General features: G+C 45.2%; 1 protein-coding gene across 4 annotated transcripts in view; it reads left to right on the top strand.

Moving 5' to 3' along the window:
- The window catches only part of FRMD1 (FERM domain containing 1), a 44744-nt gene that overhangs the window by 16503 nt on the left and 13309 nt on the right, over positions 1–14932 (top strand). For all 4 annotated transcript variants that reach the window (XR_005933829.1, XM_030034907.1, XM_041128396.1 and 1 more), the window contains exons 3-6: positions 98–188; positions 10407–10486; positions 12577–12653; positions 14286–14472. Coding sequence is in view for 3 of the 4 variants with exons in the window: in XM_030034907.1 (XP_029890767.1) it covers positions 98–188; positions 10407–10486; positions 12577–12653; positions 14286–14472 (435 nt within the window). In the remaining variant the exon portion in view is untranslated. The remainder of the gene's footprint in view (positions 1–97; positions 189–10406; positions 10487–12576; positions 12654–14285; positions 14473–14932) is intronic.

Genomic DNA, 14932 nt, shown 5'->3' on the forward strand with positions numbered 1-14932 from the left:
GTGGTACCCCAAAATTTATTGACCAGTGTAAAGAAGGAGAATTGCTCCATCCAGGTGTGTGAGCCATCTGTAATGTTGGATTGGTTGTTTCTTTCAGGTCAAAGCCACTGGACAGGAGCTCTTTCAGCAAGTTTGTGATTTAGTGAAGATTAAAGAGCCTCACTTCTTTGGCCTCAGCATTGTTAAAAGTAAGCAAACTCAATGCACGGAGCAAATGACTTGGCAAACATCCACAGACCCGCTTGTGTATTTACAGTGTATGCATATATACACAGTGGCTGTGCCTGCGGGGAATTTGATTGTAATAAGGTCACAAAGTATGTAGATTATGCACAGGCTTCTCGAGCTCTTTTGATCTTTGGTATGTGGGCAGACAAATTGGGAGAAGGGGCGGCTTTTGTTCTCCTCCTTTGTTCTTACACGTTCCACCTCTTTGTGGGGTTTTCTTTCTCTCCTGTAGCCGAGTTGCTAGCCAGCATATTTGTCACTGAATTCAAAACTGTCAGTAGTTGAAGAAGAGGTGAATTTTAAAAGGACTTTGGGGCTGAAAGTGTTACTTATCTTCTGAAGTCACACGCAAAGAATGTGGCACCAGGGGGAGGAAACTCAAAAGGTTTGAGGGGACTGAATGCATGTGTGGGGGATGTTGGGTTTTGAAATATCGCATGGGAAATACAAAACTTCTTAATCTGGGTTGAAGTCCAGTCTGCTTGGTCCTACGGCTTGGTATTGACCAGGGAACAGTGTAAGATGATGCCTTAAAGGAGCAAACTGATATGAAATACTACATTTCTGGGATGGTGTGTGCATTGGCACACCACACCCCCCAACTCTTAGTAATCAGAAATGGATCTGTTGTCTTCCTTATCCTGCCTCCCTGTATTTCCTCAAGCACAGAAAGGACTTTTCCTTCCTAAATTTTTCTCAAGTGTGTTGTTATTTACTACTCCAACTCTAGATGTTGTTTCATTGAAGTGAGAATAGTCTTTTATGAGTCCTTCTAAATTAGGTTTCTTTTGCCTCCTATGAGTATGTTGGATAAAATAGTTTATTTTAAGTTTACTTGTCTCATTTCCTTTCTGCTCTCATTCTCTAAGAACTTTTGGGGTTTTTTGAGCACAGCACTCAAACTGAGACTGGAGGAAGCTGTTTATCTCCATAAGGTTTGTAGAGTCTCCAAGAGATTCCGTCAATGTAACTAAACCAGTAGCTAACAAATATATCTGTGCATTTAAACCAGCACGTTTTTTTTTTAATGCAAGGAAAACCTGAATGCTCTTAACTTTTTTCACAAATTGACTGGGTTCCTGTGAGTCTCCCCTCCTCCATGGCCTTTTTATAACACCAGTTTTTGCCTATTCCACTTGCAGGACGTCTTGGGTGAAATTGAAGCTCCTGTCTGCCCCTGTAAGACAGGGCAATTTCATTGCCATTTTCTTTGAATTAGGTGCTCTTCTCTTGTTCTCCTCATGTTTCTTTCACTTTTTTTCCCTTTCATATCTTTCTTGTTTCCTATTTTCTGTACCCTGCTTTTTTCTTCCCTCCCACCTTTTGTGTGGAGCAGTTTCCTTCACCCTGTCAAGCACAGGGGCTCTGGCCCCAAAATACCCTATTGTGGCAGATGCCTTTCAGCCTGCTGGAAATGCAGTATAACTACCCCAACCCAAGTTGCATAATAAAGCTGTGCTCACTAGACCTTGAAGTATAATGCCCGTAGCTCTAAACATAAACAATCTTCTCGCTTCACAAAAGTGTTCTTCCTTTTTAGAGAAGTTAATTCTTTGCAAAGCTCTTCGAAAAACGTCAAGGAAAATTGTTGCAGGAGCCCAGTAGCATGAATTAACCTCTCTTGTTTTGTTTTGTTTTGCTGACTATTCCTCCTGCTTTCTGTAGCTCAGTTTGTGAAGCTGCTTAATTGGAGGCTCCTCATGCTCACCCTGGCTCCTCCCGACAGCCATCTCCCTCCGCCACCCAGGCAGGTGTCAGGATTTTGGATAAGGAGGAGATTTATTTTTGTTTGTGCCTCTGTTTAACAAAGTGTTGGCGGCTGAACAACAGGAGAGACGAAAGCGTCAGCAGTGAGTTTCTCAGCCTGAATGGCCACAGCCACCAGGAAGGCTGCAGCCTGCCCTCAAGAGAGGGAGCAAACCTGATCTGTTTGTCATTCCTTCCTCTGGTCCCTACCTTTAGTCTATGAGAGTCCAGTAAGCTGCTGACTGGAGTCTTGTGGGGTGGGTTTTAGGGTTTTCTTTATTTTGTTTTTAAAATAACTCCAGTTTTATTACTGTAGAGCTGTAGCAAAGGAAATCTTTTGTTTTCTGTTCCCCAACTTGATTTCCCCCTCACCTTGATTTGGCCAACAGACTGGTGATTGTCTCCCTTGCTGCCAGTGGTAAGTGAGGTCTTGCTTCTACTGCAAACGTAGCACTTTCCATCTCTGGCATTTGGAAGGAGCCTTTAAGGCATTGCCTGCTTTTCTGGGACTTTTTGGTTTCACAGCAAGCTATCATCTCAAAAAAGGGAAGCAGCCCAGTCAGGTTGTGGGGAGGCCTGGGTAAGTTTTGCATTGCCCAGGGCTGTCTTGCAGGTACTTAAGTCAACTGCCTTGGCTGAGCAGCAGGTCATCCCATGTCCCAGAACGGCTGCGGAGAGAAGGCGTGGGACTGGTCTGCAGGGCAAGGATGGGTTAGATGTGAGAAAACTAGAGAGGAAGCCACTGAATTTCAGACCAAAGTATTCCTCTTCTGCATGATGGTTTCACCTCTCTGTACTGCAGCTCCAAGATGTCGCTTTTTAAGAAATAACTGCCCTGTTTTAATAAGGGCTGTATTTCCCGGTTTCTTAATGTGTATTTATTTTTGGCAGTCTGATGCTGCCACATGCAGAACAAGGTATTCTAATCCACCTGCAGCCATTACCTTGCTCCTAATTTGTCAACAAAACCCTGACTGTCAGCAGTGGCAAGAGAATGAAAATTAAAGGATTTCTGCAGAACTGTAACCAATCACACTGCGTGGATTATCTGGATTAGGAGCCCATTTGACCTGCAGACATTGTACAGATAGACTAATGCTCAGCTGGTCTCATAGTATGTGTGTGAGGGGGAGAGGTTGGGCTCCTTAATCATAAACAGAAGTTTAACCCCTAAGTGTGGCAAAAATGAAAACAGCACCACAAAGCACTGTGCAAACTGCAAGCCACGAATGCTGTGAGATCTAAGCTCTAGGTCTTGGAGCGTGTCTTCCAGCATTCGCTGGCTAAATTTGTTGCCTTCTCTTCTGACTGTTACAGGTGCTAAGGGTAAGCTTCAGGATTTACGATAACAGTAATGGTGGCAGAACAGAATTTTTCACCCCTTTTGCTCTTGAGTTTTTTGTTCTCAAGACAAAAGCCCCTTCAGCCAACTGTATTGGCGGGGGAAAAGCTTGCATCTATAAGAAGAATTTGACCCCTTTTGAAAATTAAGTTCAGGAATGTATATTAATGGGAAGCCACACCGGCACAAAGCTTGGGACATGTTGCTCTTCTAGTTTTGTCACAGATCATCAAGCAGGCTATACCTTGTGTTCTGCTGCTGCTGAAGTACATTTTTTCTTGTAGTTTGCTCAGTGAAGACCCTGCAACCCTGCCAGGTTCAAGCTGGCTCCATCGGGTTCAGCAGCTGGGTCTTATATTGCAGCTCCTCCTGCAGGGTCAACCTTATCTAGTGCCCTGCGGGAGGCTTCTCTCTTGTTATCAGAAAGTGTACGCAGGGATGCAATTCAGTCTTCGAAACCAGAACTGATTGTCAGCAGACAAAGAACAGCCAGGCTTCCTTTGTTGTTATAACCTGGATCCTTGTGATACTGAATCTTGAGCTTCTCCTTTCTCGGAGCAAACTTTGCTTGACCCAAGCAGATGGAAGCCTTTGATTGTGAAGGAGCAAGCTTGCAGCTCCTACACACTGCCACTGTCTCTCTGTGTCCTATCAGTTTGTCAGGATGGCTTTCTAAAAAGCCAAATCCCTTTGCTTCAGCTCCCCTGCCTCAAGGATCGTCATTGAATTACTACAGGTGTGGCTGTTCACTGTGCCAGACCCATGCTTCCCAGTCCTCCTTACTTGTGTGCTGTGGTGGGTTGACCCTGGCTGGAGGCTCTATCACTCCCCACCTCAGCTGGACAGGGGAGAGAAAATATAACAAAGGGCTCGTGGGTCGAGATAAGGACAGGGAGCAGTCACTTGCCAATTACCATCATGGGCAAAACAAACTCAGCTTGGGGAAAATTAATTTAATTTATTACCAATCAAATCAGAGTAGGATAATGAGAAATAAATCCAAATCTTAAAACAACTTCCCCTACCCCTCCCTTCTTCCCAGGCACTCTTCTTTCCTGAATTCTCTACCTCCCCACCCCAGCAGCACAGGGGGACGGAGAATGGGGGTTGGATTCAGTTCATCACACATTGTCTCTGCTGATTCATCCTCTTCAGGGGCAGAACTCATCATCCTCTTCCCCTGCTCCAGCACAGGCTTCCCACAGGGTCACAGTCTCCTTCGGGCACCCACCTGCTCCGGCGTGGGGTCTTTCCCGGGCTGCAGGTGGAGATCTGCTCCACCGTGGACCTCCCTGGGCTGCAGGGGGACAGCCTGCCACCTCACCATGGTCTTCCCCACGGGCTGCAGGGGAATCGCTGCTCTGGCACCTGGATTGCCTCCTCCCCCTCCTTCTTCACTGACCTTGGTGTCTGCAGGGTTGTTTCTCTTACATGTTCTCATTCCTCTCTCTGGCTGCCGTTTCTATGCCCCCTGCAACTTTTTTCCCTTCTTAAATATGTTAACACAGAGGTGCTGCCACTGTTGCTGATGGGCTTGGGCTTGGCCAGCAGCGGGTCCGTCTTGGAGCCGGCTGGCATTGGCTTTGTTGGACAGAGGGGAAGCTTCTAGCAGCTTCTCACAGAAGCCACCCCTGTAGCTGCCCCATTACCAAAACCTTGCCATGCAAACCCAATACATGTACTTAGCCAAGGAGCTTGGTGGTTAACTCTGCCAAGACCGCTCTGTCTCCAGTTAACTCTTCTGCATCTGTGTATCCTCCAGTACTGAAGTTCATGGATGGAATACGCTACCACGTTATTTTTGTATTACGTGGGTATCTATTACAACAAAGGGTCTCTTAAGAAGGCAGGTGACCTATAATAGAAGTTCTCCAAAATACCTTCAGGTGATTTCTACACCCCAGTCCTTCCCCACTATCCCTGCTTCTGCCTCTCCTCCCTCAAATACCTGCATGGATAGTTGCATTTCCTTTATGAGTTGCTTCTATATCCTAACCTAAGAACGTACAGCTCTATTATAGTGACTTTGATACCTCCAGCAAAAGTTAAATGCAATGTAAGGAAAATGTGGGCAGAAATGTGCCACCTAGAGGGAATTGCAGGAGTTCAGGTGTTAAAACAGTTAAAAAAGTGCTCCTTGGAAGTACTTGTATGGTCCCTTCCTATGAAGGCATTTTTTTGTTTGCACCTGCTGTCAGTTGTTTCTCTTTCAGCATCAGTACAACATCCAGCCAAGTGCTCTCCTGCCTGAGGGTTGCAAGGGATGTTTGCTCTTGGTTGAGCAGTGCTGGAAGTAGTTCTGCAGCTCTTCTTGTGCAGAAGAATCCCCTGTGACGCTGCCAAAGGTCCAAAGGGCTTTGCCGAGGCATGCCTTGTTGCTAACTGTAAGATGCCAACATAAAATTCCTGCAGTACCTACCCATTGTCAGGAATGACTGACCCTTTGTCTCAGTCTTCAGACCTCAGTAGTTCCTAACAGCCACACTACCTTGGTGCTTCTTGATATTGCCTCTTTTCACTCCTCCTTCCGTATACCTTCTGTCCGTCCCAGGTAAAATGACTTCATCCAGGACCTCCCTTGCTTTATCTCCAGCCTCTGTTGTGGTTCTTCTCTTCTTCACTTGGGATATGTGTACCTCCCAGCTAAAGCTAAAAACACAAGACTATCCTGAACCAAGACCCCTTAGTAAACTAATCAGCCAGGTGCTGAAAAGTGGACAAGGTTTCCTTCTGTTGGCTTGAAAGGTAAAACCAGGAGCATCGAGAAGTTATGTAGAGGTGGTGGGAGCAGATGCCATGTGGATATTGATGTCCCCAGGCCACCAGCACTTGGAAGCCTGGGGAGCTCCACATGCAAAAGTAGTGTGTAGCCATCTTTTCTTCATTAAACAAACAAAAAACCCCATGCTGGTATTCAGGGAAGCTAAACAGGTTATGTGAGGTCTACAGCATGTATTGTGAGGTATTTTTAAGTGCTGGATTTTTTTTAAGCTTTAGCTCTCCCCTAACTCCCTCTGTTCTGCTCCTGATCTCGTTCCTGTTGCCTCTCAAGGGAAATAGTGGTGTTGCCATGAGGCTTCTTGCAGCATCTGGGATAAATTAAGCACTATAGCCAAGTACAGTTTTTCCCCCCTTCTCTTTAAGGCAGAAAATGCTTGCTATGTGGAAGTTTGGCTTTGCACTAACTCACATTTTATTTGAACTCTAATCTTCTGGACTGTCTAAATAGTTATAATACTAAAATATACTTGACTCAACCAAAGGAGTTAATGGGACATTCCTGGCTGCCAATGGGGCCTGAGCTCTGCCTCTTGGTAGGACAGGACTTACGTCTGTGGAATTTCTCAGTGCTCCTAGCCCAAAGTGGGCGCAGAAGGAGAACAGGTTATTGGCACTCACCATTACTTATCTTTTCTGCAGGGAATGTACCTTTCATAAAAAATGAAACAGGGAGGCACTGGTTAATGCAAAATAGTGGCTTTTTAGAGTAACAATGACTCAGAACTGATTTGACCCTGTATTATAGCCGTAATTTTCTATTCCCATTTTCCCTGCAGTGTAAATAATGCCTATTGTAAATCTGCAACACTCGCTGGAACAGTGTCACTTTTTTGTGACTGGAGACGTGGCCCATTATTTTTTTGCAACAATGCGCATTCTATATTTGCTTAAGTATGTAAATGTGTTAAGCTAATTTTGCAGAGTAGGAGCACTTGAATGTTTGCATTTCTGGTGACTGCTTGATTTGAAGTGAGATTTTTGCACCACAAACTTTCCTTTTCATTTGAGGGCTCTTAATAGCTGAAACTGGGAGAAATGTGTAAATTGTGTTACTGCAAACTAGCTGGCTGTCCACATGTGTTTCTTGGGATTGCAGTGCAGTGCACTGCTGTGTTGTGCCAGGTCTGGTGTCTTTACACACATACATGAGGGAACCTTTTAAGAGAAGCTGATATGATGTATTTTTAAGCTCACTGACAGCGCTGAGATGAGATTCATGAATGCAGTGTCAGTAGCTGCAGGTGGACAGGTGTGTATTTGCATGCATGCATGCTTCTAAGCCAGCTTCTTAGTACCTTTCAGTTGTCCTTCAGCTGAGGCCAGCAAAGCAATGACAGTTTGTACCTGCTGAGTGTCCAGCCCTGTTTGGATCCACAGATAGGACATGTTCTTCCCTGGAAAGGTGGCCATCTGTGCATTTCTATATTGGCCTTTACAGCACTGCTCTGAGGTGCTGCAGTTCGGTGCCCTCATCTCTGTTACAGATGCTTGTTTTCAAACCAGAGGCAGCTTTAGCACCTGGCAAAAGATCTCTAAGTTTCACCACTAATCCAGTTTAAGGGAAAAAAAAAAAAAAAACAACAACGAACATAGGGCTGGGGAGGGAAATACCTCTTTGTTTTTGTAGATGGAGGCTTAAGCTGCAGGTTGACATTCCAGCAATATTAACTTCATTAAGGCAGGAATGCAGCACTGCATTCTTGTACGGGAGGGAGGACGGGGAGGATGCTGGGCTGAGCTGGAGAGGAGCAGGATCCCCAGGGAGAGCTGATACATTGGGGTGTCCTCCTCCTTCAGCCTGCCTTATTCTTGGGTTTTATGTGCACCTCTCAGTAGGCATGATAATGACCTGGAGTCCTCAGGCTTGTCATCTGGGCCCTCCCAGAGTCATCTCTCTAACCTAATTAACATGACATAGATAAATAGGGGCTGTGGGGTGTGGGTAACAAATGGCTTTACTACAGTTGAACTGCTCTGTCATCCTTTTCCCCTTTCTGTCCCAGTATCCCTGTGTGATGGGAGGCTCAGGGTATATCAGCACACTTGCTGTTGCCATCTTTCCCTCATGGCTAAGGAATAAATCATGTATTCCCTAAACACCTCTGGGCACAGGATCATTCCTGAGCAAGAAGGGAAAACGGACCCTACAGCTTGTTACAGCCGTGCAGGTTCCCTACCCTCGTTACAAGAAGGCAGCTAAACACTGTGGTGCTGGTGGAACTGATACAGGCTTTACCCAACACCGAAACCAGGACACTGTGCCATCAGGAGCAGCCCCAGTCCCGCTGCGGGAGCCCACAGTGGAGCAAGCGCCCTGCCCTGGGACTGCCGAAGCCCAGGGAGGGAATGGGTACCGTGCTTGTGTTATCCCACTCCTGTCTCTTGCTGTGCAACTGCTTCCTAAATGAGCTTTTATTTACTTTTTAAGAAAAGCTTTACAGAGAGTCGCTTATCAGCTTGGCAGCTGACAGTGGACAGAGACAAGGCGAAGAGATGGACCAAACCTCTCTCTCTCACTGACTAGGGCTTCTATCAACCTTTTCAAGGCAGCGTTATCTGATCTTAATGGACTTACAGAAGCAAGGGTTGGGGCCAGCATAGCCCCCCAGCCACCCTATTTTACAGGCATAAGTGAAGAGGCAGGTACAAGATGCAGTCTCTGTGATGCTCAAACCTCTTCTTCTCCTTGTCAAAATAGCAAAACAACTTCTGTATCACCTTGTGTGCTACAGCACTTAAATTACCACCACTAAAATTTTCAGGAATTAACAGCAATTTCAACAGTGCTGTTAAATACTATGTTGTGTAAGTATGTGACATGTCAAGCAACATGGTAAACAGAAGTGTAATTACATTGAAGTTACAGCTGCAATCAGTACAATGCAGGAAAGACCATAGGGACGGAAACAGGACTTTTTGAGGATTGTCCTCTTTATTTGTGTCCAGTGTTACTGGTATTTTACACAAGGCTTCCTGTTAGTGTGGTGTGTCGACCAGTTCTGGCTAGCACCAGGTATGGTTTCTTTCACTTGAGGTGGGAGCCGAGCAAGGTCGCGACAAGGGTTTTTTTCGCTTGCTTGTTTTTTAAAAGCTTGCAAAGGAAGTATTTTCCGTATCTGCCCCTATAAGGAACTGGAATGCTCTGGGAGGATGGCTGCAAGGTAGCTCAGAGCCCCCTTGAATACCTGCTGTAATGCTGGCCTCTGCCAGTCCTTCATCTGCTATACAGGCACGAGTGCAGGCTCTCATTTGGTTGTAAATCTCCATTAGAAAAATTTCATCTCTATTCTCTCCTTCATTTTTTTTTTGTTTGAAATCAGAAAGCATAAGCCAAAGCTTAGAAGTCTGGGCTGGTCTTCAGGGGCAGAAGGTTGTTTTGTGAAGGGTTCTTTTTTTTTTTTTTTTTCTTCCTTTTTTCCCCTGCTTCCTTCATGTCTAAGGAATAAGCTTTTCAACTTGGCACTTACGTCACCTGTCAGAACACTTTCCTGGGCAAGACCAAAGGCTGGAGGGACTGGTCAGGTGAATGTGCTCAGCTGGCATTGCCGCTGAAGCCTGAAACACCTATCACGTCTTCTTTTAAGAGACCTGAGAAGGCTCAGGGAAATCTTTCACTGGCTGAGTTGAAAGCAGCACAAAGATCTTTCAAGACGTTGTGCTGTTCAGGCTGTCTCTTGTTCACCCTCACCTGGCTGGAGAGCAAGTCCTGGTTCTTTGAGGCAGGCCAGGTTTCCCTTCCTTTCATTCACCTTTTTGCTCTCTGAAAGAAGTTGGGTATGAGCAGGAGACGCCAGACCTTCTGAGGAAGGCATTTAGGTTTGGTCCTCCTCCTTCTCACCATTTCAGAGGAGCCCATTCATATTCAGAGGATGAAACCTGTCAAACACCTACTCTGTCCACTTGCTTATTGCCACATTGGTGCTGCATGATGGCAGAGTGGAAGTTTGGGTAGGGCTTACTTGTTTAATAATAATAAAAAACTGAATCTGCTAAACTGACTGTACAATTAGCTTGGTAAGATGGTGTTTCCCTTCTGTAAGTGGCTGCTTGCATATAAAGCAAGAATTCTGCATTTCTGGCTAAAGCATTTGGGAAACTTTAGCTCTGTATCTCTTGAATCAAGGTGTAGCTGACCTTCCTTTCATACTGTCTGGACTAGCACATGTACTTAAGAGTCCCTGCCCTGTCTATTCCCTGGTCAGCTTTGTTTTAAAGTATATTGCTTGGAAACAACTTGTATAGTCATCTTAAGTATTTCATTAATAAGAGTTTCTAATTCTTTAACATTAAATGCTTTTTCCTCTTTCAGATAATGAATATGTTTTTATAGATCTGGAGCAGAAGCTTAGCAAATACTTTTCAAAGGAATGGAAGAAAGAGACCACCAAAGTAAGACAGATGTTTAATTTCAGAGGCTACTGCTTTGGTATTGGACTACAAAGTGAAATGAAAGCTCTTAAACTAAGGTCCATAAAGCATTTCTTGAAGATGGTCTGCAGAATGCTGTTCAGTAGCAAGATGCAGTGACTTGTGCACGGCTGTACAATTAAGAGCTAAAACAGCCCTTTACCCAACTTTACCTGAGCAATAGTAGCCACATGGTTGCTGCTTAGCTGCTACAGGAGTGGAGAAGGTAGTTGGTCAGTCTTCTTTTTGAACTTAGCCAAGCCTGTAAAGAGTCTGGAGACTTCATTGTTATCGTTAAGCAGAACAGCCTAAAATGACCTTTTGTGACTTGATCCTGATAGGAAGGAGAGGGCTGGAGCTGTGACTCTTCTAGAGTACATGCTAAAGGACAGTGGAGCAAGAGGAAGGATATTTTGTTCAAGAAGAGTCTTAGTTCTTTAAGGCTAGCCAGCCCCGTCAAGGGAGGGAGAAGCTACGTGAAATAAAGGCAAGCCTACGTAGATGTTTATTGCTGGTCATTCAGACATGATAATGCCTGTTTGTGTGTGTCATTATTAGAGGAGCCGCAGTCGAGAACAAAGTGTAGCATGCAATTACATTCAGGTATCTTAATTAGCTCATTATGACTTTTTCCACCTTCCTTAAAGGTTTTCTTTTGCAGAGTAGGCACGCTTGCCATTTCTGCTGCTTAGAGAAGTTTGCAGAGGACTAGTGAGGTTTGAGGATCTCTCTTATCCCATACTGCTTCTCCCAAACAAGTGAGGGTTACTTCAAAGACAGCTGCCAGTTGTGCAGAGGGCTGTCTGTCCAGCCAGTGAGGGTTTCCCGAGGTAGGTAATTCTGGTCACCTCAGGATGGGGTATGCTTTGTGGTTGCTTTGAGGCTGGATTCTTGCAACACCTTCTAAGTCAGGGTAAGTGATGAACCTCTGGTGTGAGGTGAATCATAAAAGGCTGAATGAGTTGCAATTGGCAGTACTGAAGTCTGAGAGGAGTTAGGCTATCGGACTGCGTTAGCAGAGAGGGATTTAATTCCTATGAAGAGGTTTCAGGTGGAAAGCCCAGTCCAGCTGATAAATAGGGTGACTATGAGCAAGTTCCAGAAATAAAATAAATATTTGCATGATGATCAAGAAGTCGCTGTCTGCATCAGATGTGCACAGCATGCCATGTACCTTGTCCCAGTGAGATGGGTCTGACCAGCAAAGCCTTGGAACTGCCCATGTGAGCAAAGTTACCTGTATGAACATTAAAGAAGCGAGTGGCAAAGTAGGACAGATGAGAGAATGAGCTAGTAAGATAAGATGTTCCTTTTTTTTCCCCATTCTTTCTTCTCCTGTTTAAACAAGCCTGTAAGTCTGAAAGGTAGACTGTAGTTAAAACAACAGCAGAACTCTTGCTGGCTTTCTTCTAACAGACATCTTCAGCGCAAAGCAGACATCAATGTCTCCTTTTGGTCTGTGGCTGCAGGAAGGTGTGAATAACTAAACAGTAGCCCTGCCAAACAAAAGGCAAGGAGTTAATATCAGGCTGGTGCGCCTCAGCCTTGGGGAATAAATGCTGAACGCAGCAGCGCGTGTGTGTCCCTGCTGAGTGATGTGGTGCGGCACAGAGATAGCTGGTTACTCCTAGGTGTGCCCTGGAAACGCCGCAGCCGTGCCAGCGTGGCACGCTGCCCTGCCGCCTTGCCTGGTGCTTTGAGGGAGACTGTGTTAAACTTGCTGCGTTCAGCGCTAATGCGTCTGCGGTGCTGCCAGGTGCTGAGCTAGGTAACTCTGGGCCAGGCTGGGCATCCCCAGGCTACGCTGGGACTCTCTTATACCTGCTCATCACCCCATCCAAAATCTTCTGCCCTCCCTAGGATGTTTTGACATTCAGCCCGTCTGAATGTTTTATGATGCCTCATTGTTGTGAACCTCCAAAACAGTGAGATCTCCCTAAAACCTGCCAAGAGCTAAGAGTAGAAAACAAAAAGCAGTATGGGGAGCCAGCTTGGGAGTAGAGAACGTTACCAGATGGGGTAACAGGAATTTTGGATGCTGAACATTAACTTGTCTTCTGTCTCTGCTCTAGGGAACAGAGAAATTCAGCCCTCCTTTCGTTGCGTTCTTTAGAGTACAATACTATGTAGAAAATGGAAGAGTAATAAGGTAAGTTCCCTTCTGTGGTAGTTACTGTGTTTTGAATTATTCACTGTGTTCTTAAAAGGCAAGAAAAATAATGTTTCTTTGTTAAGCTCATCTCCGTGAGCTCACAGCTTAAACAATCTGCTTGAATTTTTTTTTTAGACCTTCACAAACTTCCTCACCCAGCCACGAATTTTTCCCCCCTGAATCATAATCCTTATCCCTAGGAAAATTGTGACCGCTTTTCCATCTGTGTTTAGAGAGCGGGTTGAATGATGACAGTATCAAAATAGGATTAACACTCTTTTGCTTGCATCTTTTGGTTGTATGAAAAAGCATCAGATGAATATACCCAAAATAGCTATTTATACTCCAGAGCATGTGCTAATAATTTTGTATCTGGTTTTTGTATCTGAGCAGTGCTCTGTGCAGTCTACTTCTGGAAACGGACTTTTGTAAATGGACAAAAGAAATTACTTCATAAGTTAGAGTTTTGCATTTGTAGTCCATTCACATGGAATATGGGCTGCACTCAAAACACCACCACCCTCACCCACGGTACAGAACAAAGGATGAGGTAGTTAAAAATGAACAACTGACAGAGTTAATTTGCATCAGCACTTCTGGCGTGGCTGTGACCCCAGGGCAAGCCAAGAGCTGGGATCATTTGGGTGGATTAAAATCTTTACCAAATTTTTGGCATTTGTTCTCATCTTAAACAAAGCTTGGTGGTTTTTTGTTTTTCTCTCTCCATAGTCTTTCATTTTGGATACAGGGGAGTCTTTTTTCTGGAGTCTGTTTGGCTGTTAAGTGTTTTAGTTTTGCTTTTGGGTACAAAGGGAGATTGCATATCATTTTACCACCCCCAGCGTACATATCCTTTAGTGTCACAAGGAACTCTCTCTTGCACTAGTAATTTAATTGGAGAGGTTTGTGGAGTCATGCAGAGGCCCCTTCAAACTATACACAGATGCTTTTACGAGCAGACTGTAGTGTCCAGCACCTCATCTATACGTATAGGTCAGCAGCCTGCTTCCCATGAGCTCTTACAGCGGGCGATGGCGGGTGTGTGTCTTATCAATGCTAGTTATGCCTTATCAGACTATCCCTATTTAGCAGCTTGAGGAAGAAGACAAAAAGAAGCCCAAGGCTCCTGTGTCTTTTGATCTACCTTGCAGGGAATTAGCTGTTGAAAAGTACCTTGAGCCTAAGGCAAGGTGAAATGAAAAAGCAGTGCCAGGTTTAGAGGGGAAAGGAGGACAGGTGTGCAAGAAACAGGACTGGGATTCAAGGGAGTTGACTCTCCTGACTGCTACAGCCTTTCGAGAGAAACAGAAGTGCTTGATGTAGTCAGTCTCCAAAACAGGTGTGACATGATTTTTCTTTCATCTGCCTTCTGCCCAAACTCCTTAGATCTCATGCTCCTCAAGATAGAAGCTACCATCTCCCATGTTTGTACAACACTTAGCGGGAGAAGACCTTGATCTTGGCTTGGTGCTCCCTACACACACATAACTGTATCAGGGTGGCACTGGCATGCATCAGGGATGTCAAAGTGTAATCCCTCCTCTCAGAATGAAGATGTGTTTGAGGGGCCTTATCTGTGCCTGGACTTTTCTTTTCTTCTTCAAGTAAATTTGCCTTTGTGTCTTGCAGCGATAAGGTGGCACGGCAGCTCTACTACTGCCATCTCAAAGAGCAAGTACTTATGTCTCGGTGCAACCACAAAGAAGAAATCTACTTCTTGCTGGCTGCCTACAGCTTACAGGCAGACTTGGGCAACTTCAGGGAGAAGGTCCATGCTGGCAAATATTTTGAACCTCAGGCTTATTTCCCGCAATGGGTAAGTTTTGGGGGATCTTTCTGTCAGCAGACTGAGCGCGCAGCAGGAGCTATGTCAAGGTGGTACCTAACTGCAGCCACGCAACTTCCCCAACTGCCACTGCAGATCAGGCAGAGTGGTAGAGCATCACCCTGAATTTCTCTCAGATGATATCTCCTCTCTTTCCACTGGATGTAGGTGCCCATTCCTCCTGGGCTCACTCATTGGTGAGGTGGGTGGTGTGTACCCTTCCTTGGTGAGGTAATGTGTTGGCATCAAGTGAATAACTCTGACACTGCAGCTGTCTTTGTTTAATTCTTCTATGGCTTAAAGGGTTGTGTGCTTGCAGTGGTACATCAGCAAGATCTGCACAACCTAAGCTCTACAGAAAACCTCAGGGCCGTGAAGCCAAGTCCATTGCCCTTTGTTCCTGTCTCTGTAATGCTTACCGCTGGGATGGATAGACCCAAGCCCTAAGGGG

The sequence above is a fragment of the Aquila chrysaetos genome, chromosome 13, assembly GCF_900496995.4.
Source record: "Aquila chrysaetos chrysaetos chromosome 13, bAquChr1.4, whole genome shotgun sequence".
In the NCBI taxonomy this organism is placed as follows: Eukaryota; Metazoa; Chordata; class Aves; order Accipitriformes; family Accipitridae; genus Aquila; species Aquila chrysaetos.